This window comes from Carcharodon carcharias, chromosome 2 (genome assembly GCF_017639515.1).
Source record: "Carcharodon carcharias isolate sCarCar2 chromosome 2, sCarCar2.pri, whole genome shotgun sequence".
NCBI lineage: Eukaryota > Metazoa > Chordata > Chondrichthyes > Lamniformes > Lamnidae > Carcharodon > Carcharodon carcharias.
Genome location: NC_054468.1, coordinates 156,129,648 through 156,154,241, shown reverse-complemented (window position 1 = coordinate 156,154,241; position 24,594 = coordinate 156,129,648). Strand labels below are relative to the sequence as shown.

General features: G+C 41.9%; 1 protein-coding gene across 10 annotated transcripts in view; it reads left to right on the top strand.

Annotated features, from left to right (window-relative positions):
• Window positions 1-24,594, top strand: part of zdhhc14 (zinc finger DHHC-type palmitoyltransferase 14) — a 253,360-nt gene that overhangs the window by 118,203 nt on the left and 110,563 nt on the right. For 9 of the 10 annotated variants that reach the window (XR_005946467.1, XR_005946466.1, XR_005946468.1 and 6 more), the window contains one exon: window positions 10,739-10,894. The exons of the other annotated variant lie outside the window; for it this stretch is intronic. Coding sequence is in view for 6 of the 9 variants with exons in the window: in XM_041216070.1 (XP_041072004.1) it covers window positions 10,739-10,894 (156 nt within the window). In the remaining 3 variants the exon portion in view is untranslated. The remainder of the gene's footprint in view (window positions 1-10,738; window positions 10,895-24,594) is intronic. 10 annotated transcript variants of the gene reach the window in all.

Below are 24,594 nucleotides of genomic sequence, written 5' to 3'. Positions count from 1 at the left end.
CGCCTATTTCCAGCTCTGTAATATTGCCCAACCTTGCCCCTGCCTTAGCGTTTCTGCTGTTGAAACCCTTATCCATGCCTTTGTTACCTCTAAACTTGATTATTCAATGCATTCCTGGCTGGCTCCCCATGTTCCACCCTCTATAAACCTGAAGTCATCCAAAACCCATGTCCTAACTTGCATCAAATCCCATTCACCCGTCATCCCTGTGCTCACAAAACTACATTGCTTAAGCAGCAGTCAATGTCTCAATTTTAAACTTCTCATTCTTATTTGCAAATTCCTTTATGTCTTAACCTCTCCCAGTTTCAGTAATCTCTTCCAGCCCTACAATCCTCCAAGATAACTGTCCCCTCTAATTCTGGCCTTTTGAGCATTCCCAATTTTAATTACTCCACTATTGCTGGTTCAGTTTCCTGCCCCAAGCTTTGGAATTCCCTCCCTAAACCTCTCCATCTCCATCTTCCTACCTAACTTTCCTCCTTTAAAATCTGTTTCTTTGCCCAAGCTTTTAGCCACCTGCCCTAATGTCTCCTTATCTGGCACAGTGTCTTATTTTGTTTTATTATGCCCCTGTGCTTTGGGATGTTTTAATGCACTATATCAATGCAAGTTGTTCTGTTAAGGCCTTTGCTGGAGTGTGGGGTTCCAGAATACCAGCAGTGGCTTCAAAACACTAGTGCTGCCAGTGTTAAGATCATACAAACCCCTGCATTATTCCCACAATTTTGAAGCCCATGTATGTGCCTTACATGTTTTATGTGACCTGAGCTCAAAAGAACTGTTGGTTAGTTGGAATAATTGATGTATGGATAGTAAAGTATCCATAGCTAAGGAGCCTGAGGAACCAAAATAAATGTTTTCATTTTAGCTGATCTGAGCTAAGCAAAAAAAGAGCTTGGGAATGAATATAAGATCTGAAGAGATTTGAGTCAATGAAAATTTAAGTGAGGGGGCGGAAGAAGGCAAATGCTGGAGATTGAGATTGAGTTCAATGGGACAATACTAGGGAGACAGAATTGGATCCTGGACTCAAAATGAAAAGTTGACAGCTGGTGCCTGACTGTGTTGCAGCGTAGTGTTTGTGGAGAGAACTAAGAGATGGATGAGACTGGTGCTAGCACAGATTAATTTATTTTTGTTTAACTGTGAGTTCTTCTGTGCCCCCTCCCAACATCGGTACATTCTACTTAGAACCTTGAAAGCATCTGTTTAAAAGTCACCCCTTCGTCTCTTCTCTGGTTCTTTTGCCAATTATCTTAAATCTGTGTCATTTGGTTACCGATCCAGCTGCCATTGGCTGCAGTTTCTCTTCGTTTACTTTGTATCCTCCTGTTCGCCTCTCTGCTCCATTTAGAACAAGTCCAGTTTCTCTAGTCTTTACATAGAACTGAAGCCCATCATCCCTGGTATCATTCTATTAAATCTCTTCTGCATCCTCTCCAAGGCCTTCAGATCCTTCCTAAAGTCTGATGCCATGAATTAGGCTGGGGCCTGTGACAAACCAATGTTTTATAAAGATTTAGCATAACTTCCTTGCTCTTGAACTCTATGCCTCTATTTATAAAGCCCAGAATTCCATGAACTATTTTGAAAGCCTTATCAATTTGGCCTGCCATCTATCGTAAAAGGCCCTGGCATATAAAGGGTTGACATGGGACTTAATACAGCACTGCCCACACAGTGATATAAGAGAACACATGACCCGTACCTATGGGTCAGTGTAGCGTTGGACAGAGCAGTGTGTAGACCTAAGCATGGAGACAGCTCCTGGCTTGGACCTTTACTGTACCCATGTATATAGTTTCTAGTAGTTAATATTTATTGTTGAACTACCTAAGGCCACAAATACCTTAAGACCTACCAAATTACGTCCACACCTTACAACACCATCTTCAAAGATTTGTGTTTGTGAATCCCGAGGTGTCTCTGTTACCGCCCTCCCTTATAAATTGTGCCATTTAACTTTTTTGCCTCTCCGCCATCTTCTTTCCAAAATGCATCATTTCACATTTCTATGCATTAAATTTCATCTGTCAAGAGTCTGCCCAGTTTCCCAGTCTATCTATGTCCATTACTCATTTTTCAGAAAAGTCATCATTTTCCTCCCCTGAATGAGACTGCCATTAGTCACAAATGGTAACTAGTTTTATTTCATGCTCTGGCATGCAGTTGAGTTAATGTTAACACTGCAGCTCATTTCACTTAAACAAATTTAACTTAAACAGATTTCTACCATCCGCAGTATTTTGCCTTTATCATTTCACTTAAGATGGATAGTAGCCATTTGTCCATTAGGTTTGCCGTTAAGTTCTCAGAAATTTCTATTGGCAGTATTGTTGCAAAATAATTAGTTGCATTTTTTTTTTCATTTGGTTGTCCTCATTTTCAATTTATGGTCCTTTTCGCAGAACTATGCATCATCAGTGATTTGTTTTAAAAGTAGTTTGCATGTGAAATTTTTCTGTAATGTGCCTAAAGTGTTTTTAGCTTCCTTGTGTGCCTCTCCTTGAATTTTCCAAAGGACGCTCTGTGATACTTGTTACTGCTTCCAGAACTTTGGCAGCCCCACCATGAGATGTGGACATTGCCCCGACAGGTTGGGAACTGTGAGGATGCCTCAACAAGTAAACATTCCTGCTGGTTAACATAGAAGGACTGTGCTGAAGATCCATAAGCTAGTAGGGTTATTGGGATGGAGGGGAAACTCTCCACAGGATCAGATGCAGCTGCGAATGGAGCCTTTCATCCACACAGCCTCATCATTGGAGAATGGAGTCTCTGGCTATAATGCCACCATTGACCCTACCCCACCCGGCCGACCTACCATAGGGAGGCTGCATCCAATGAGCTGGCAGTCTGTGCAGACACCGGAAGGGCAACTTTGCCAGTGGAAAATTTCAGTGATGCTACAAGGTCTTACTTAATTGGCTTCCCGCCTCTGTGGAGTGGACAGCCAATTCTGTTACTGGTTTGGCCCTGAGAAAGTTCCCAGGCAATGGGAATGCATTGGGGAACGGTCCGGCACAGCTTCTCCTCTAATTCCTGGGCCCTCCACCTCTATCCCCATCTCCACAGTTCCTGGAAAATCCAATCTAGATCATTAGTACGGGCCTCTGAATTACCAGGCCAGTAACATAATCATTATGCTATTATATTCCTGCTGCCACAATTAATCTGCATAAGAACATAACTAGGAGCAGGAGTAGGCCATTTAGCTCCTTGAGCCTGCTCCACCATTCAATAAGGTCATGGCTGATCTGCTCGTGGCCTTAACTCTATTTTCATGCCAGCTCCCTGAAGCCCTCGATTCCCTTTGATCAAAAACCTGCCTAACCCAGCTTTGAATATATTCAATGACCCAACCTCCGCTGTTCTCTGGGGTAGCAAGTTCCAAAGTTTACTAACCCTCTTTGAGTAGAAATTCCATAGAGCCATAGAAAAGTTATGGCACAGAAAGTGGCCATTCAGCCTATCATGTCTGCACTGGCAAAAAAGAGAAGAAAAGAAACTAGCCACTCATTTTCAATCTCACTTTCCAGCACCTGGTCCATGGCCTTGCAGGTTACAGCATTTCAGGTGCCGATCCAAGCACCTTGTAAATGAGTTGAGTGTTTCAGCCTCAATCGCCAATTTAGGCAGTGAATTCCAAATGCCTACTACCACCTGGGTGAAAAAGTGTTCCTCATGTCCCCTTTAATCCTTCTACCATTCACCTTAAATCTATGCCCCCTGGTAATTGACGCCCTCAGCTAGGGAAAACAGGGCTTCCATGTTTACTCTATCTAGGCCCCTCATAATTTTGTACACCTCAATTAGGTCACCCCTCAGCGTCCTCTGTTCTAAGGAAAACAATCCTAGCTGATCCAATCTTTCCTCATAGCTGTAATTTTCAAGCCCTGGCAATATTGCAATATTCTTGTAAATCTCTTCTGTACCCTCTCATGACCAATTATGTCCTTTCTGTAGTGTGGTGACCAGAACTATGCACAAAATTCCAGCTGAGGCCTTGCATTTTATACAGTTCAATCATTACATCCCTGCTTTTGTATTCAATACTTCGTCCAATAAAGCAAAGCATTCCTTATGCTTTCTTTACCACCTTATCTGCCTATCTTGCCACCTTCAGGGACCTGTGGACATGCACTCCAAGGTCTTTCACTTCCTCAACCCCTCTCTGCATCCTCCCATTTCTGGAATATTCCCTTGCTTTGTTTACCCTCCCCAAATGCATTGTCTCACACTTTGCTGGCTTGAATTCCATTTGCCACTTTTCTGCCCACTCAACTGAACCATTGATATCATTTTGGAGACGACAGCTATCATTTTTGCTATCAGCTACACCGCCAATTTTTGTGTCATCTGACGTTAACTTGATAATACAAGGGAGAATCTGACTGAATTTTAAAAATCGAGGAAAGGTGAAAAAGGAAATTAAAGGGCAAAGAGACAGTAAATGGGCAGCTAGCATAAATGGGAAATTCAAAAGTATGGGCATACTAACAGTGAAAGGTCAGTCAGAGGAATGGCAGAGCTGATTAGGGCCCAATCAAGCTTCCCACATTTAAGTCCAAATCATTAATATATACAACAGCAAGGATCCCAATACTGAGCCCTATTGAACACCACTGGAAACTGCTTTCCTTTTGCAAAAACATCCATTGATCATTACCCTTTGTTTCCTGTTGCTGTGCCTCTTTTGGATCCAACTTGCCCCCTTCCCTTGTATCCCATGGGATCTGTCTTCTCCACTCTGTATTAAGTGGGAGTCCCCTTATTCCAAAGGCAGTGTTTATTTGTGTCAGAACATTTCCTGCAGATGTGTAGTTGACTTAGTACCTTAACCATGCCTCTGCCTGCAAAGATAGGTCTCCATTTTGGGTGCTAATCAGCTCTGCCATTCCTCTGACTGACCTTTCGCTGTTAATGTGCCTATACTTTTGAATTTCCCATTTATGCTAGCTGTCAACTTGCTGTCTCTTTGCCCTTTAATCTCCATTTTCACCTCTCCTCTTGGCTTTTTTTTATTCAGCCTGATTCTCCCTTATTATCATGTTGATATCTGTCATATGTTGTTTTTTGTGCTTCATCCTAGTCCCTAACTCCTTCATAATGCAGTGAGTGCCGGCTTTGGTTGCCTTTCCTTTCTCCTCTTTAAAGGTCACCCGTTGCTCTATTACATTTCTACCCGCCAGTCTTTGACTTAATACTACGCGAGCCAGGTGCCTCTTCAGTTTGCTGAAATTAGCCGCCCTCCAATTAAGTGTTATTCCCCCACTATGACATTCTCTACTTGACGCACTTTATTCCCCAGGACCATCTCCAGTGCTGCCTCTTTCTCATTGGATAGGAAACAGGGTGAACAAGAAAATTCTCCTAAACAGTCTTCAGGAATTCCTTCTCTGCCTGCCCCATTCAATAGTTAAAATATCCTATTATGACTACTCTATCCTTCTTTCATGTGTGAGTAATTTCCCTGCAAATCTGTTTCCTTATTTATTTCCCACTAGCTGGTGGTCTATAAAATACACCAGGTAGTGCAATAGCTCTTTTATTCTTTCTGAGCTTTTTACTGTGACTAGTAGTAATCTTATAACCTGCTGATATTTACCCTGAAACTATAACCAGAATTCCCAAGATGTAGTCAGACTCCCTAGTTGATGATGCTTTTAATCGGCCCAATCTCCCTCCCTATTTCCTGGAACTCTGGTTCTGTGTGGAGGTGACAACTCTAAATGGCATATCTCTGTACTTGATCTTCACACATCAAAACCAGTCAGCACGAACCCACTGAACCAAAGTGAGAAATCACACAAAGGGAAGTGTTTGGGAGCACTTCTTGCAGGGAAGATTGACCTAAACTGAGCTCAGCACCAACATCTCTGAACTACTTCGTGGATTCAGCCTCAATAAAGGAGTGTTTTCATAGAATTACGGAAATTCAGTATGGGAAGAGATCCCTATTGAAGAAAGGAGGGAGATAGAAAGTAGTAAACTATAGGCCAGTTAGCCTAACATCTGTCACTGGCAAAATGTTCGAATTCATTATTAAGGAAGCAGTAGCTGGATAAATAGAAAATCATAGAAATACAGTCAAGCAGAGTCAACACAGTTTTTTGAAAGGAATATCATGTTTAACAAAGAAAGGGTCATCTAGACAAGAGTGATCATAACATGGTAGAGTTTCCCATTCAGTTTGAGGGTGAGAAACCTGGGTCTGCAATGAGTGTGTTAAACTTAAATAAAGGCAAGTACAAAAGTATGAAGGGTGGTATTTAATGAAGGTGATGGGAGTCTTGTCTGCTTGCTGGAGAGTCAACATAAGTCCCGTGTTGCCACTTTGAGGGAAAGCCCTCCGTTTTAACTGCCACTCAGGCACTTACCTTGACAGCGGCAGGCTTTACCTGGGATCAAGGACTACGGGGGTGGAAGTCCCACCTGCCAAAAGCTGCCAACCAATCGGACCCGCAACGTATGATGTTCAATCCAGAATTGACATACATCCTGGGCACGTTCTATTCTTCCCAAGACAAATCATTGCCAATATTAGCGCAGATAGAGGATTAGCTAAATAATAGAAAACGCAGAGTAGGGATCAATGGGTTACTTTCAGGTTGGCAAACTAACTAATGAGGTGCCACAGGGTTCAATGCTGGAGCCTCAACAATTTACAATTTATGTTTAAGATTTGGATAAATGGACCAAGTGCATTTTAGGCAAATTTTCTGATGGTACAAAGATATGTGGGAAAGTAAGTTGTGAGGAGAACACAATGAATCTACAAGGGGTTATAAATAGGTTAAGTAAGTGGGCAAAAATGTGACAGATGGAGTATAATGTGGGAATACATGAGATTCATTTTGTTAGGCAAAAGAGAAAGTCAAAATATTATTTAAATAGAAAGAGACTACAGAATGCTGCAGGTACAGAGGATCTGGGTGTCAAAAGGTTAGCATAGTAATTAGGGAGACAAATGGAATGTTGGCCTTGATTTCAAGAGGTTCTGGAGTGCAAATGTCAGGAAGTCTTGCTCAAATTGTACAGCTCTACAATTGTAGTGCTAAGCAACAAAAAGGGTGCAATTAGATTGCTCGGAAGAGTCCATAGACTGCCAACTTGTGAGAAGGATGTAGAAAAACAAATCTGCAGGGAAATTGCAGAGATATGCAAGCGTTAGAGAGTAGCTATAATGGGGGACTTTAATTACCCAAATGTAGACTGGGGCTGAGAGGGGCAAAAGTCCCTTGGTAGTGTTCAGGAAAATTTTCTACAGTAGTATGTGTCCAATCCAACAAGAAAAGATGCACTGTTGAACCTGGTTCTTGGAAATTAGGTGGGCTAAGTAGATCAAGTATTATTGGGGGAATATTTAGGAAACAGTGATCACTGTACTGTAGTTTTTAGGATGATGATAGAAAAGGACAATAAGCAACCCAGTGTAAGAATAATTAACTGGATGAGAACCAACTTCCATGGGGCAAGAACAGAGTTGGGCCAGATAGACTGGAATGAAAGATTGGCGTGAAAAACTGTAGCTGAACAATGGACTTCCTTCAAAAAAGAATTGGTTCGGGCACAGTCAAGGTATATTCCATTGAAAGGGAAAGGTAAGCCAAATAAACCCAGAGCTCCCTGGATGAAAAAGGAGATAGAAATTAAGATAAAGAAGCAAAAGTCTGCTTATCACAAGTGTTAGGTAGAAAATACAATTGAGAACCAAGAAGAATACAAAAGGTTCATAGGAGAGGTGAAAAGACATAATAGTGAAGTGAAGAGGGATTATGAATAAAGACTGGCAGCCAAAATAAAGGGGAATCCCAAAAACTTCTATAAGCATATAAGTAATAAAAAGGTGGTAAAAGGAGGAGTAGGGCCAATTAGGGACCTAAAAGGGAGTTTACACATGGACGAAGGGGCCATGGCTGAGGTATTAAATTAATACTTTGCATCCGTCTTTACCAAGAAGGTAAATGCTACCCAGGCCATGGTGTCAGACAAGGACACTCTGTCACTGGAAGGGTTCACAATTGCTAAGGAGGAACTGTTGAATAGGTACTTAAAGTTGACAAGGCACCGGGACCGGACAGGATGCATCCAAGGATATTGAAGGAAGTGAGAGTAGAAGTTGCAGGGGAACTGACCATAATTTTTCAGTCTTCCCTAGACTTGGGGTAGGTGCCAAAGGACTGGGGAATTGTAAACGTTATGCCCTTGTTCAAAAAAGGTTGTAAGGCTAAGCCCAGCAATTATAGATCAGTCAGTTTAACTTCAGTGGTGGGCAAGATTCTAGAAACAATTATTTGGGATAGAACATGGAAAAATATGGATTGATAAGGAAGAGCCAGCATAGACTTCTAAAGGGGAAATTGCATTTAACTAACTTGCTGGAGTCTTTGAAGAGGTGCCAGAAATGGTTGATGAGGATAATGCTGTTGATGTGGTGTACATGGACTTTCAAAAGACATTTGAAATAGTGCCACACAACAGACTTGTGAGAAAAGTTATTGCTCATGGAATAAAAGGGACAGTAACAATGTGGATACAAAATTGGCTGAAAAATAGGAAGCAGAGAATAATGGTCAATGGATATTTTTGGGCTGGAGGAAGGTTTGTAGTGGAGTTCCCCAAGGGTTGGTATTGGCTCTGAAGAAGAGTCATAACAGGCTTGAAACGTTAACTCTGTCTTTCTCTCCACAGATGCTGTCAAACCTGAGTTTTCCCAGCATTTTTTCTTCTTGTTTCAGCTTTCCAGCATTTGCAGTATTTTGCTTTTATCTTACATTGGTATTAGGGCCCTTGCTTTTCCAGATATATATTAATGATATAGGTCTTGGTGTGCACGGGACAATTTCAAGGTTTGTGGATGATAGGAAGCTTCGGAGTGTTGTAAGCTGTGAGGAGGACAGTGTAGAACTTCTAAAGGACACAGACAAGCTGGTGGAGTGGGCAGATAGGTGGCAGATGAGGTTCAATGCAGAGAAGTGTGAGGTGGTGCATTTTGGTAGGAAGAACATGGACAGACAGTGTACAATAAGGGGTGAAATTTTGAAGGGGGTGCAGTAGCAGAAAGATCTGGGTGTATATGTGCATAGTTCATTGAAGGTGGTAGGACAGGTGGAGAGAGCAGTTAATAAAGCATATAGTATCCTGGGCTTTATTACTAGGGGCATAGAGTAGAAGACCAAGGAGGTTGTACTGAATTTATATAAGAAGTAGTTAGACCACTGCTGGAGCATTGTGTACAGTTCTGGGCACTACATTATAGGAAGGATGTGAACTAATTGGAGAGAATGCCGGAGAGGTGTACAAGAATGGTTCCAGGGATGAGGAACTTCAGCTATGAGGATAGATGGGAGAGGTTGGGACTATTCTCCTTAGAGAGAAGGTGGCTAAGAGGAGATTTGATAGAGATGCTCAAAATCATGAGGGGGCTGGACAGAGTAGATAGGGTGAATCTGTTCCAGTTTGTAAAAGGATCAAGAGCGATAGGGCACAGATTTAAAGTGATTTGCAAAAGAAGCAAATGTGACGTGAGAAAAAACTTTTTCTCACAACGGGTGGTTCGGGTCTGGAATGCACTGCCTGCAAGCTTGGTGGAGGCAGGTTCAATCGAGGCATTCAAGAGGGCATTGGATGATTATTTGTAAAGAAACAATGTGCAAGGGTATGGGGAAAAGGCAGGGCAACGGCACTAGGTCATAATGCTCATTTGGAGAGCTGGTGCAGACACGATGGGCTGAATGGCCTCCTTCTGTGCCATTAAAGTTCTACGATTCTTTGAATTGGCGAGACCACTAGAGTTCTGTGTACAGTTTCGGTCTCCTTACTTTTAAGGAGGATATACTTGTATTGGAGACAATTCAGAGAAGGTTCATTTTGTTGATTGCTGGTATGAATGGGTTGTCTTATGAGGAAAGGTTGAGGAGGTTGGGCCCATGCTGCCTGGAATTGGCAAACTGAGAGGTGATATTGAAATATATAAGATTCGGGTGGTGGTGGTGGTGGCAGCAGTGGCGGTGTGTGTGTGTGGCGGTTGCAGGGTAGATGCCAAGAGGATATTTCCCCTGAATTGGGGAGACTAGAACTAGGGCAGAGTTTCAAATTGGTGGGGCTCTCATTTAAGATGGAGATGAGGAGGAATCCCTTCTCTAAAGAGGTCGGATTCTTTGGAATTTTCTACGTCAGAGAGCAGTGAAGGCTGACTCGTTGAATATGTTCAAGGCTGACTCGTTGAATATGTTCAAGGCTGACTCGTTGAATATGTTCAAGGCTGAGATGGACAAGTTTTTGAACTATCAGGGAGTCGAGGGTTAATGGGGAACAGGCAAGAAACTGGGGCTGAGGCCAAGATCATATCAATGATGAGGTTCTTGAATGGCAGAGCAGGCATGCTTCTTGTGTTTTATTGTTCCTATAATTGAAGGTAATCCTGTTTGAATAGTCAATTGCTGACTCATTTTATATTAGACAGCCAAAACTAAATTGTAAATTGTTGCTGGATAAAACATTCTGCTTAAATAGCTCATTTCTTGCTTTGCTTTAGATTTAAAAGTTCAGCGTCCCTTTTGTCTGTGTAATCATTAAGGCTGAATCATCTTCTAAGTTTCACAAGAAGTTATCAATAGCTTTACTTTTGAAGAAGGAATGGCATCCTACATTTTAAAATAAATTAAATACACACCAAGTAGTTCCAGAAAAATAATAAGTTTTCAAATTTGCTTTCCTTTTTCTTTTTTAGATATCGCTAATGGTTCAGGAGGTGGTTATCGACCTCCCCCCAGAACGAAAGAGGTGATAATTAATGGGCAGACAGTCAAGTTAAAGTACTGCTTTACCTGTAAGATCTTCCGGCCACCACGTGCCTCTCACTGTAGCCTTTGTGACAATTGTGTAGGTAAGTAATTAAAAAATTGTATCATGGCAAGAGAAAAAGAAATACTAATAATTTGGGCTTTAGACCCTAATTACACTGAAATGTTGTCATTAAAAGGGCAAAGAATTTTAGAATTTGATGAGTTGTATAATTACAAAATAATCGTCTAATATTCACATTTTTGCTCACTTATAAAGTAAGATTAATTAAAATCACTTTAACCCATTGTTGCTTCCTAGTCTATATTTTTTCATATTATATATGGGCTTGAAATATTTAATAGTTAATGTAGAGATTCCAATTTGAGAAAGTACACTGTATTTTGCAGCCTGGACTTAAGCTTTCCAAAAATGTCTTAACCCACTTTTCTTAAGGTACATTACATAACTGGCCACCTTTTTGACCAGTTATACATTGTATGAGAGTCCATGTATGTGGTGTATTTTCAGTATTAGATTATCTGATGCAGTTGTCGGCATTTTAAAATGACTAGAACACAGTCATTCATCCGTTAACATTGGGCTAATGGATTTGAGCTTTTGCATACAAAAATTTTCAAGCTAGTATTCTATTTTTACTTCAGTGAAAAGGATAATATTTAACATAGGGCCTTTTGTGTTTTTTTTCTGAACTGAGAATGTTACTTTTTAAAAAAAATAAAATCTTCAAAAATAGATTTAAAAATTGTACATTGAGTTGGCCAGATTCTCTGAAATTTATTATTTGGTAAGCAACTGAATTCTGTCATAGGTCTTATTTATATCTAGTGTTTTATGTGATTTAAAATGGTTTTTTTGAAAATGTGAATTTTATCCATTGAAACAAATTATTGCATGTGATACGATAGAATAATAGAGTAACAGTGATGTAATATACTCACATGGCACTTTGTATGTTTGTGTTGCTATGGAGATGGGAAATAAAAAATTAGTGCAGTTTTTTTGCTGATTGTCTATTTGAGCTTGTGGGGGTTGCAACACCATAAGGTGTCATGTTAGCAATAGAATTATATGTGCTCAGTTTGTATTGTAATGCTGCAGGGATTTTTTAAAAAACCTATAAGCGATCACATTAGATTCCATATGTGTAGTGTATTTTCAACTTAAGATCATGTAATGTTGCTTTTGAAATTTTAACTATTAAAATGACGATAGAGCTATCGTTCATCCATCAACGTTGCAGGAATAGACATCTAGATTTGTGAGTTTTAAAACTGGTATTGTGTGTTTATTAAGAATAGCAAATAAAAGTGTTAAGTGTTAAACATTGGACTGGATCTGACACCATTCTTTCTCTGGACTGAAAATATGTGATCTTTTTTAGAGAATCAGACCAATAAGATCTTATGTTGTGATGAATACTTCATTGCTGGAAAATGGCTTGTTTATAGAGAAATGAATTAGAATAGTGGTACTCCTACAGCATTCAAGAGATTGTAGGTTTCCAGGAATGAATCGCTGGCCAGGAATCTGTAGTAGGTGCCCTGGTCTCCTTTCTCAGGCCGAATATAACAGATGTTTTCACAAGAAGTATAATCCCTCTACCAATGAGGAACATTTAAGTTAAATAGCGAGAAGGCATTCGGGCAGGATTTTGAGTAAGGCTTTATGTTTTGAAGCTAGTTAGGGGCACAGTGGACAAATGTGATGTTAAATATTAAATCAAGTCACTATTGCAGTGACTGCACTATTGCTTGAATTCATAACTGCATATTTTATCCAATTCTTCAGCACTTACAGGCATTGTTCCCACAAATAAATAATACTATTTATTGCAAAAATGATACCCCAATATTATTGAGTGCTTAATTTTAAAATTATACTTTCTTGTGATTAACATGTTACAGTTGCAATTCCTCCTTAATTTCTTTGCATATCTAAAGTTCAGTTCTCTGATTACTTTGGTGTCTTTCTGAGAAAAATCATTCTGGAAGAGTCTCTATAGAAATCTGATGTTCCAAACTGTATATTTAGAATTCATGTAACAGTGCCTAAATTTGCATATGATGGATCCTGACAACTACTTTAGGTACTCTTGCCGCAAGGTGCACTTGTCAGACCTCTAGTTGCAGACACCTTTCTCAGGGGTCTCAGCTGTTCCAAGTTGATGACGTGATCCCATGGTTTTTAACAGAGACAGGTTGGTGGATTGGGTAGACAAGCGGCAAATGAAGTTCAATGCAGAGAAATGTGAGGTGATTCCTTTTGGCAGGAGGGAAATGATGAGACAGTATAAATAAAGGGAGAGCCTCTAAAGGAGGTGCAGGAACAGAGGGACCTCAGTGTACATGTATTTAAGTCATTGAAGATGGCAGGGCATGTTAAGAGAGCAGTGAATAAAGTATATAGTATCTTAGGCTTTATTATTAGGGGCATATGAGTACAGACTAAGGAGGTCATGTTGAACTTGTGTAAGACACTATTTAGGCCTCATCTGAAAACTGCGTCCAGTTTTCGGCACCATACTTGAGGAAAGATGTGAATGCATTGGAGAGAGTACAGAGGACATTCACTAGAATGATTCCAGGGATAAATGAGTGTAGCTTTGAGGATAAATTGGAGAGTTTGGGATGATTTTCCTTGGAGCAAAGGGGGCTACGAAGAGACTTGATGGAGGTATTCAAGATCCTGAGGGGTATGGACAGGGTAGATATTGATAAACTGTTCCCACTCAAGGGAACATCAAGAACTAGAGGGCATAGATTCAAAATAATTGGCAAAAGGGGTAAATGTGATGTGTGGAATTTTTTTTTCATCCAGAGGGTGATTGGAGTCTGCAACGAACTTCCTGAAAGGGTGGTGGAGGCAGGTTTGATTGAGGTATTCAAAAGGGAATTGGATTGCTATCTGAAAAGAATGAATGTGCAGGTTACAGGAATAAGGCAGGGGAGTGGGACTAGGTTGAATGCTCTTTCAGAGAGCCAATGTAGACTTGATGGGCTTAATGGCCTCCCTCTGCACTGTAAAGACTCTGTGAACTAGTTCATCTACTACACCACAGGCATACTCCAGATATGTTTTCTCTTGCCAAAAATAATACATGCTTACACAGAAAATTAATCTTTTTACCAATGAGACACGTGCTAGAAATAATATAGATTGCCACCAAAAGTTCCCCAAAAAAGTAGAAGCAAGAACATTTACAGCAGATGTCACTAGGTTAGAATATGTTACTTAACTGGCATTCTTTCAAAGTAATAGAAATTCAGAAGCTGTAGCAATTCTCAGCAATACATAACTTGTATACTTTCATTAGAGCAAGATAAACTCGAGAATTCTCTATTTTCCTTTGACCATATGGAATTGCAGTGGAAAGGTACAGGTAGAGACTAGTTTGTCAAATTTATATCCAGCTTTTGCTTACATAATTACCAAACAACACTTGACAATCAGAATTCACAGGAGTAAACTATAAGAAAATTCTGACAGCGATTGCACTCCCCACCCCTAGCCTTTTCAGGACACAGCCAAGCGCATTCTAATGCGACAGTTGCAAAGGGGCATAAACAATTTATGACACAGTGATCAATATTAACCATTTCTATCACTCGTTAAGCAACCTGCATAGGTAGAGATTACTCACCTGCCTCTGAAGTGGTATCGGCTTTTTTGTTTATTCGTTGGTGAGATGCAGATGTTGCTGGCTAGACCAACATTTATTGCCCATCCCTAATTGCCCTTGATGAACTGCCTTCTTGAAGTTTTGTAGAGATGGCTTTAAGCTAAATAGAGTGGAGGAGGGTTCTGGAGAGGGGATATGTAGGCTTACAAAGCAAAAGGATATGGCATCATTGCAGGGCAGCTACTTAGGTAATGATACCCAGAGTGTGACAGAAAGGGACGAAGTGTACAAACATAAAAAAACAGCAGCAAAATAGGGTTAAAGGGAGGGAAAAAATGGTAAAAGGCAAAATTAATGACTCTTAAATGCACGTAGTATTCGGAACAAAATAAATGAATTAACGGCACAAATAGAGGTTAATGGGTGTGACCTTATAGCCATTGCGGAGACATGGTTACAAGGAGATCAAAGCTGGGAACTAAATATTCAAGGGTATGTGACTTTTCAAAAGGACAGGAAGGAAAGAGTGGTGGGGTAGCTTCGTTAGCACGAGATGGAATAAGTACAATAGCAAGAAATGATCTTGGATCAGAAGACATGGAACCCATATGGGTGGAGGTAAGAAATAACAAAGGGAAGAAGACACTGGCGGGAGCAGTCTAGCTACTGTTAGACTCCCTAGTTGCTACACTATAGGGCAGAGAATAAATCAGGAGGTAATGAGGGCATGTAAAAAGGCAGTACATTAATCATGGCGACTTTAGTCTTCATGTAGATTGGGAAAATCAAATTGGCAGAGGTAACTCACAGACGTTTACACACAGAAGGAGGCCATTTGGCCCTTTTTGTCCGTGCCGGTCAACAAAGATCTGACTACACTAATCCCATTTTACAGCACTTAGCCAATAGCCCTGGAGGCTACACAAGTGAATATCTAAATACTTGTTAAATGTTATGAGAGTTTCTGACTCAACATCCTTTCAGGCAGTGAGTCCCAGACTCCCACCACCCTCTGAGTGAAAGAATTTCTCCTCAACTCCCCTCTTAGGCTTCTACCTCTTATCTTAAATCTATGCCCCCTGGTTATTGAACCCGCTACTAATAGAAAAAGTGCCTTCCTATCCACCCTATCTATGCCCCTCATAATCTTATACACCTCTCAGGTCCCCTCTCAACCTTCACTGCTCCAAGGAAAACAAGCCCATCCTATCCAATCTTTCCTCATAGCTCAGGCCCTCCACCCCAGGTAGCATGTTGGTAAATCTTTGCTGCTCCTTCTCCAATGCAATCGCATCCTTCCTATAGTGTGGTGACCAGAATTGCGCACAGTACTCCAGTTGTGGCCTAACCAGCGTTTTATACAGTCCCAGCATAACCTCCCTGCTCTTGCCTATATTAGCCAAGGCATAGAATACAACTATCCTATATGCCTTCTTAACTACCTGCCCTGCTACCTTCAGGGATCTGTGGATATGCACACCAAGGTCTCTCTGATCTTCCGTACTTTCCAGGGTCCTACCATTCATAGCGAAATCCCTTGCCTTGTTAGCCCTCCCCAAGAGCATTATCTCACGCTTTTCCAGGTTGAATGCCATTTGCCACTGCTCTGACCAGTCGATTGATATCCTCTTGCAGTTTATGGCTATCCTCTTCACTCTTTACCATCCAACCAATTTTCGTGTCATTCACAAGCTTCTTGATCATACTTCCTACATTTAAGTCCAAATCATTTATGTATGCTGCAAACAGTAAGGGCCCCAGCACTGACACCTACAGAACAGACTTCCAGTCACAGAAACGTGCCACTACCATCACCCTCTGCTTCCTGCCCCTCAGCCAATTTTGGATCCAACGTGCCTCTTTGCCTTGGATCCCCATGGGCTCTTACTTTCTTGACCAGTCTGCCATGAATGACCTTATCAAAAGCCTTGCTAAAGTCCATGTAGACCACATCAAATGCATTACCCTCATCAACATTCCTGGTTACCTCCTCAAGAAATTTGATCAAATTTGTCAAACACGACCTTTCCTTAACAAATCCATGCTAACTGTCCCTGATTAATCTGTGTGTCTCCAAGTGCTGAAATATTCTGTCCCTCAGAACTCTTTCTAGCAACTTCCCCACCACTGAGGTTAGACTGACTAGCCTGTAATTCCCTGGTCTATCCCTTCCTCCGTTTATTAATAATGGGACAATGTTAGCAGTCCTCTGGCACCTCACCTGTGACCAGAGAGAATTTGAAAATAATTGCCAGGGCCCCTGATATCTCTTCCCTTGCCTCCCTCAACAGCCTGGGATATATCTTATCTGGGCCCACGGATTTATCCACTTTTAAGGCTACTAAACCCACTAGTATCTCCTCTCTCTATGTTATTTTCATCTAATATTTCAAAGTCCTCCACACTGATGTCTATACCTGTGTTGTCCTTTTCTATTGTGAAGACCGATGTGAAGTATTCATCGAGGACTGCTCCCACATCTTCCGGATCCACATGCAGATTACCTCTATGGTCCCTAATTGGCCCTACTCTTTCCCTAGATATTCTCTTGCTCTTTATATATTTAAAAAACCCCTTTGGGCTTTCCTTTATTCTACCCACCAATGCTTTCTCATGCACTCTCTTAGCTTTCCTAATTCCCTTTTTAAGATCCCCTCTGCACTTTCTATACTCCCCTAAGGACTCTGCCATATTGAACCCACAGTATCCACCATAAGCTTCTCATTTTTTCTTAATCCTAACCTTTATGTCCCTTGACATCCAAGGTTCTCCGGACTTGGTCTCCCCGCTTTGTCTTTATGGGAACATATTTGCTCTGTACTCTTGCTGTTTCCCCCTCAACTGCCTCCCACTACTCTGACACAGTTTTATCTGCAAGTAGCTGCTCCCAGTCCACTTGGGCTGAATCGTATCGCATCTTAGTAAAATTAGTCTTTCCCCAGTTTAGAACTATTATTCCCAGCTCAACTTTAGCCTTTTCCATAACTATCCTAAATCTAACTGAGTTATGGTCACTATCTCCAAAATGCTCCCCTACTTATATGCCTTCCATCTGCCTAGGCTCATTTCCAAATATTAGGTCCAGATCTGCCCCCTCCCTTGTTGGGCTTTCTACGTACTGGCTAAAAAAAAGTTCTCCTGGATGCAACTTAAGAATTTTGCGCCCTCCCTCCCTCCCTCCCACACTAAAACTATCCCAGTTAATATCTGGGTAGTTCAAATCCCCTATTACTGCCTTATTATTCTTATATTTCTCTAAAATTTGATTACATATTTGATCCTCTATCTCTCCCTGACTGTTTGGGGGCCTATAGTACACACCCAACAGAGTGTTTGCCCCTTTTGTGCTTTTTGTTTCTACTCATATCACCTCATTTGATGATGCTTCCAAGACATCATCCCTCCTCACTGCTATAATTGACGCCTTGATCATTATTGTGACAGCCCCCTCCTCTTCCTTCCCCATCTCTATCTCGTATAAATATCTTATAACCAGGAACTTTGAGCTGCCAATCCTGCCCAAGTCTCAGTCATAGCAATGATATCATACTCCCACGTGCCTATCTGTGCCCTCAGCTCGTCTGCCGCCTTCCTCAGGCTCCTTGCATTAAAATAGATTCCATTTAGCTTTGCTAAACTCACTTCTTTCTTATCTAGTCTGTGTTTCCTCTGCCTTCCAGACTCACTCACTACCCTTTTAACTTCTAATTCCATCTCAGCTTCTCCAATCTGAGTGACTTTTCAGGATCCCATCCCACTGCCAATTTAGTTTGAATCTGCCCCAACAGCATTAGCAAACCTCCCTGTGAGGATATTGGTCCCGTTCCTGTCCATATGTAACCCATCCCACTTGTACAGGTCCCACCTCTCCCAGAAACGTCCCAATGTTTCAGGCATCTAAAGCCCTCTCTCCTGCACCATCTCTCCAGCCACGCATTCATCTGCTCTATCCTTCTGTTTTAATATTCACTGCTGCATGGCACCGGGAGTAATCCAGAGATTACTACCTTTTGAAGTCCTGTTTTTCAATTTCCTACCTAACTCCCTAAAGTCTGCTTGCAGTACCTCATTTCTCTTTCTTCCTGTGTCATTGATCCCAATATGGACCATGACCTCTTGCTGTTCACCCTCCCCCTTCAGAATACCCTGCAGCCATTCCGTGATACCCTTGACCCTGGTACCCGCGAGGCAACATACCAGCCTGGAATCATGTCTATGGCCGCAGAAGTGCCTGTCTACTTCCCTCACTAACAAAACCCCTTCCACACTGGCATTGGAGGCAGTCTAGAGAAGGTTCACTAGGTTGACTCTGGGTATGGAGGGATTTTCTTATGAGAAGAGGTTGAGTAGTTTGGGCCTGTACTCATTGGAGTTTAGAAGAATGAGAGGCGATCTTATTGAAGCATATAAGATTCTTAGGGGTCTTGACCGGGTAGATGCTGAGAGTTTTTTTCCCCTTGTGGGAGAGTCTAGGACCAGAGGCCACAATCTCAGAGTAAGGGGTGGCCCATTTAAGTCTGAGATGAGGAGGAATTTCTTAAGAGGGTAGTGAATCTGTGGAATTCTTTACTGCAGAGGGCTGTAGTGGCTGGGTCATTAAGTATATTCAAGGCTGAGATAGACAGATTTTTAATCAATAAGGGAATCAAGGGTTATGGGGAAAAGGTAGGAAGATGGAGTTGAGGATTGTCAGGAAGTCATGGTCTCGTTGAATGGCGGGACAGGCTTGTTGGACCAAATGTCTTACTTCTGCTCCTATGTCTTATGGTCTTTTGCAGTCCATGTGTTGTAGGAACACCCACAGTGCTATTAGGAGGGGAATTCCAAGATTTTGACCCAGTGACAGTGAAGGAACAGTAATATAGTTCCAAGTCAGGATTCTGTGTGGCTTGATGATGAACTTGCAGGTGTTCCCATGAATCTGCTGCCCTTATCCTTCTAGCAGGTATAGGTCATGGGCTTGGAAGCTGCTGTCGAAGGAGCGTCGGTGAGTTGCTGTAGTGTATCTTGTAGATGGTATACACTGCTGCCACTGTGTGTTGGTGATGCAGGGAGTGAATGTTCAATGTGGTGGATGGGGTGCCAATCAAGCGGGCTGCTTTGTCTTGGATGGTGTCAAGCTTCTTATGTATTGTTGGAGTTGCACTCATCCAGGTATGTAGAGAGTATTCCATCACACTCCTTCTCACTGCTGACTTGTGCCTTGTTGATTGTGAACACGCTTTGGGTAGTGAGGAGGTGAAGTTACTCGCCACAGAATTCCCAGCCTCTGACCTCTTGTAGCTATGGTATTTAAAAGACTGATTCAGTTCAGTTTCTGGCCAGTGGCAACCCCAGGATGTTGATCCTGGGGGATTCAGCAATGCTAATACCATTGAATGTCAAGGAGAGATGGTTGGATTCTCTCTTGTTGGAGATGGTCATTGCCTGGCATTTGTGTGGCACAAATGTTATTTGCCGCTTATGAGCCCAAGGCTGCGTATGGACACGGACTGTTTCAGTAGCTGAGGAGTCATGAATGGTGCTGAACATTGTGCAATCATCTGTGAACATTACTACTTCTGAACTTATGATGATGGGAATGTCACTGATGAAGCAGCTGAAGATGATTGGGCCTAGGACACTACCCTGAGGAACTCTCATAGCAATACACTAGGGCTGAGATGATTGACCTCCAACAACCACAATCATTTTATTTTGTGCTAGGTATGACTCTAACCAGTGGAGAGCTTTTCCCCCATTCCCATTGACTTCAGTTTATGTAGGGCTCTTTGACGCCACAGTAGGTCAAATGCTGCCTTGATGTCAAGGCCAGTTACTCTCACTTCACCCTTTGAGTTCAGCTCTTTTGTCCATGCTTAGACCAAGGCTGTAATTAGGTCAGAAGCTGTGTGGCCTTGGCGGAGCCCAAACTGAGTGCCAGTGCACAGATCATTGCTATGTAAGTGCCACTTGATAGCACTGTCGACGACACATTCCATTACTTTGTTGATGTTTGGGAGTAGACTGATGGAGCAATGATTGGCTGGATTGAATTTATCCTGCTTTTTGTGGACAGGACACATCTGGTCAATTTTCCACATCTGGTAGATGCCAATGTTGTAGCTATACTGGAACAGCTTTGCTATGGCTGCAGCTAATTTTGGAGCACAAGTCTTCAGGACTATTTCCGGAATGTTTTCAGGGCCCATACTTTTTGCAGTATCCAGTGCCCTCAGCCTTTTCTTGATATCACGTGGAGTGAATCAAACTGGCTGAAGACTGACATTTGCGATGCTAGGGACCTCAGGAGGAGGTCGAGATTGATCATCCACCCAGCATTTCTGCCTGAAGATTGTTGCAAATGTTTCAGCCTTGTCTTTTACGCTGATGTGCTCAGAATTGCACCGGAGCAGACAAGACGCATGAGATAAACCAAGTTGGCATAAGACTCTATTCACAGTACATCAGGCATCCCTCAATGATCAATTGAGTTCTTTAGATGAATTAAACCGGAAAATTTAAGCTAAGATGTAAGGTTGTGCTTTCACTCTGACTCTCTGAACATGCTGAACCTTTCCTGGATATAAATTTTTTTTGAAATGTACAGGCACTCCTTGATGGCGGATAACCTAATGCTGGGACCTTTGTTTCTGTTTCACTGTGCTTGGGAGTTGAATCAGCAGCTGGGGCACTAGCTGTTAGATGGGTGAAGCCCCATCAGTGTCTGCTTCAGCTGACTGTGGTGACTTAGTATAGGATAATTAATTTTCCTTCACCAACCCCCATTCTCAGAAAGCAAGATGGCCATAACCAAATCACAGAATTGTTCCAGCGGAGAAGGAGGTCATTCAGCTCTCTGAATGAGCAATTCCCTTAGTGCCATTCTCCTGCCTTCTCCCCATCACACTGCACATTCTTCCTTTTCAGATAAGTCTAATTTCCATTTGAATGCTTCATTTGAACCTGCCTCCACCACATTCTCAGGCAGTGTATTCCAGACCTTAACCACTCACCATCTGAATTTTTTTTCTCTCATATTGCTTTTGCTTCTTTTGCCAGTTACTTTAAATCTGTGCCATGTCAGCCTTGATCCTTCCACAATGGGAACAGTTGCTCCCTACCCACACTGTCCAGGCCCCTCGTGATTTTGACTGTCTTACCATTCATTTTATTTCCTAATAAACTTTCAGATGACACTGCTGAATCTCCTATTTGTTCAATATCTGTCCACACAATATTTTATGCCACGTGTTAAGATGTTGTCCTCGAGAACATCAATGCAAGACTTATTAACAGATGCTTCTCAGTCACCATTGCTCACAGAAATGGCTGAAACAAAAAGAAAATGTACCCTTACTTTTGTGGTTAGGACATGAGCAAGCATGTTTTGTCACAAGTCTTGTGCATAACGTTTTACATGAATTCAAGGATGATTTCTTAGTAAACAGATCACTCCACACCACAAGTGGTTGACAGTATCAGAATACATTGTGTATTATGTAAACCTGTTTACCATATTTTCACTGTGATGGCGCATAAGAATGGCACCACATTCTTTGCATTCAGGGTCACCTGCACAGCTAGCAGTCTCTTATTGCATGGCACAACCCATTCCTCAGCTCTGCCAGGTACCTCCTTTCATACCAGTAATTGGTTTTGTGTGTCCCATGATATTGCACAAAAAACATTTTCGTTTCCATTGCATAATGAATCTGTGGTACACTGTGCCATACGACATTGGCTCATTGGGTGCAAATTGATCATTTGAGCTCGTAATTTGCCACTGAACAATTTGGGTTGGACTGGGTCAATTGGCTCCCTATTCTAGTGTGCCCCCTCCCAGATTATCCCTATGGTGCTGGCTGACTCAGAAAACATTGCTGGTTAGAACAAAGATCAAAGAAAAGTACAGCACAGGAACAGGCCCTTCGGCCCTCCAAGCCTGCGCCGATCATATTGCCTGTCAACTAAACATTTTGCACTTCTGGGGTCCGTATCCCTCTATTCTCATCCTATTCATGTATTTGTCAAGCTGCCTCTTAAACACCACTACGTCCCTGCTTCCACCACCTCGTCTGGCAGCGAATTCAAGACACCTCACTACCCTCTGCGTAAAAAAACTTGCCCTGCACATCTCCTCTATAGTTTTCTCCTCTCACCTTAAATCCATGTCCCCTAATAATTGACTCTTCCACCCTGGGAAAAGGCTTCTGACTATCTACTCTGTCCATGCCACTCATAATTTTGTAAACTTCTATCAAGTCACCCCTCAATCTCCATTGCTCTAGTGAGAACAATCCGAGTTTCTCCAACCTCTCCTCATAGCTAATAACCTCCAGACCAGGCAGCATCCTGGTAAACCTCCTCTACACCCTCTCCAACGCCTCCATATCCTTCTGATAATGTGGCGACCAGAATTGCACACAATATTCCAAGTGTGGTCTAACCAAGGCCACAGCTGCAGCATGACTTCCCAACTTTTATACTCAATACCCCTGCCAATGAAGGTAAGCATGCCTTATGCATTCCTGACTACCTTATCCACCTGCGTTGCCACTTTCAGTGACCTGTGGACTGTACACCCAGATCCCTCTGCCCGTCGATTCACTTAAGGGTTCTGCCATTTACTGTATAAGCAGCCACATCCTTAAATCTTCTGGAACCATTTCCACAAAACGGTATCTCATTATTGACACGTCGGATGTCCCTTTTTCCCCTTCTCTCCACACTTTCCAAGCATCCTACAGCCTTTTTGCCACTTCTTGGTAAATCTTGTTCTGAATATTTAGTAACTTGTTAAATTTCAGCCTGTAAATTTCAGTAAACTGACACCTGTATATTACAGTGTCAGTCCACACTGCCTATTGGATTCACAGGTGAAAGTTCAGTGAGTGCTTTACCACTAACTGACATGACCATTCTTTCTGTCCAATATTCTGTTTATGCTGGTTTGCTAACAATTCCAAAACCCTTAAAAATCCGTCGATGTTGTCTTCCTGGTTTAAAATTTGGCATGAGATTAGACTTAATAAAGTTAGTCCATATTAATTTGGGGGCTTGATCAAATGCACATTGAATTAACAGAACCATCAGTAATCCTTTCTTCACAGTTTTGATGCTGCTTCTCCTTTCTCGCCATCTCAGAAAAAGAGGGACCTGGGGATGCAAGTGCAGAGATTTTTGAAGGTAGCAGTGCATATTGAAGGAGTGGTTAGCAAAGCATATGGCATTTTTAGCATCATGAATAGAGGTATCGACTACAAAAGCAGGGAAGTAATGCAGAGCCTTTATAAATCTCTGGTTAGACCACAACTAAAGAATTGCATCCATTTCTTGACACCACACTTTAGGAAGGATGTGAGAGTCTGAAAGAGATCCGAATGGTTCCAGGGATGAGGGATTTTAGCTACAAGGTTAGGTTGGAGAAGCTAGGGTTGTTTTCCTTGGGGCAAAGGAGATTGAGGGGAGATTTGATTCACGTGTTAAAGATTAGGACAGATTTGGGTAAGGTAGACAAAGAATAACTGCTCCCGTTAGCTGATGGTATAAGGCCTCAGGGGCACAGGCTTTGGGCAAACGATGCAGGAGGAATGTGAGGGAAGATCTTTTCAACACAGGAAGTGGTAATAGCCTGGAATTCGCTGTCCATGAAGATGGCAGAAACAGAGACAATCAATGATTTCAAAGGAAATTCAATAGGCATTGAGGAAATAAACTTGCAGGGATAGACTGGAGGAATAGGACTGACTGGTTTGCTCCATGGAGAGCCGGCATGAACTTGATAGGCCAAATGGCTGCCTTTTGTGCTGTAACTGATTCCATGGGCGAAATCTTCTGGAATTGTGGCAGCCAGGGGCACTAAATTTGGTGTGATTGGGAAAAGTCAGTTTCCGATTGGCGGAAAATTAGTTTGGAATTTTGTTCTCCCAACTTTGGCTAATAAAAAGGCGGTTTCCTGCTTTTCATATTGGGCATCTCATGAATGTTCATTAAAAGGCCAACTCGCTAGAATTACATTCCCCCTCCAAATTAAATGCCCTGCCAGCAGATAATTAGAACTGTCTGTTTTACAACTGTATATAAGTGGCAAGCACCTGCTGAGCTTCATTTCATCCACGATTTGGAGGTCAGTTGATGCTGCTTTTGCCTACCTTTATGACTGTAACTGCTAAATGTAA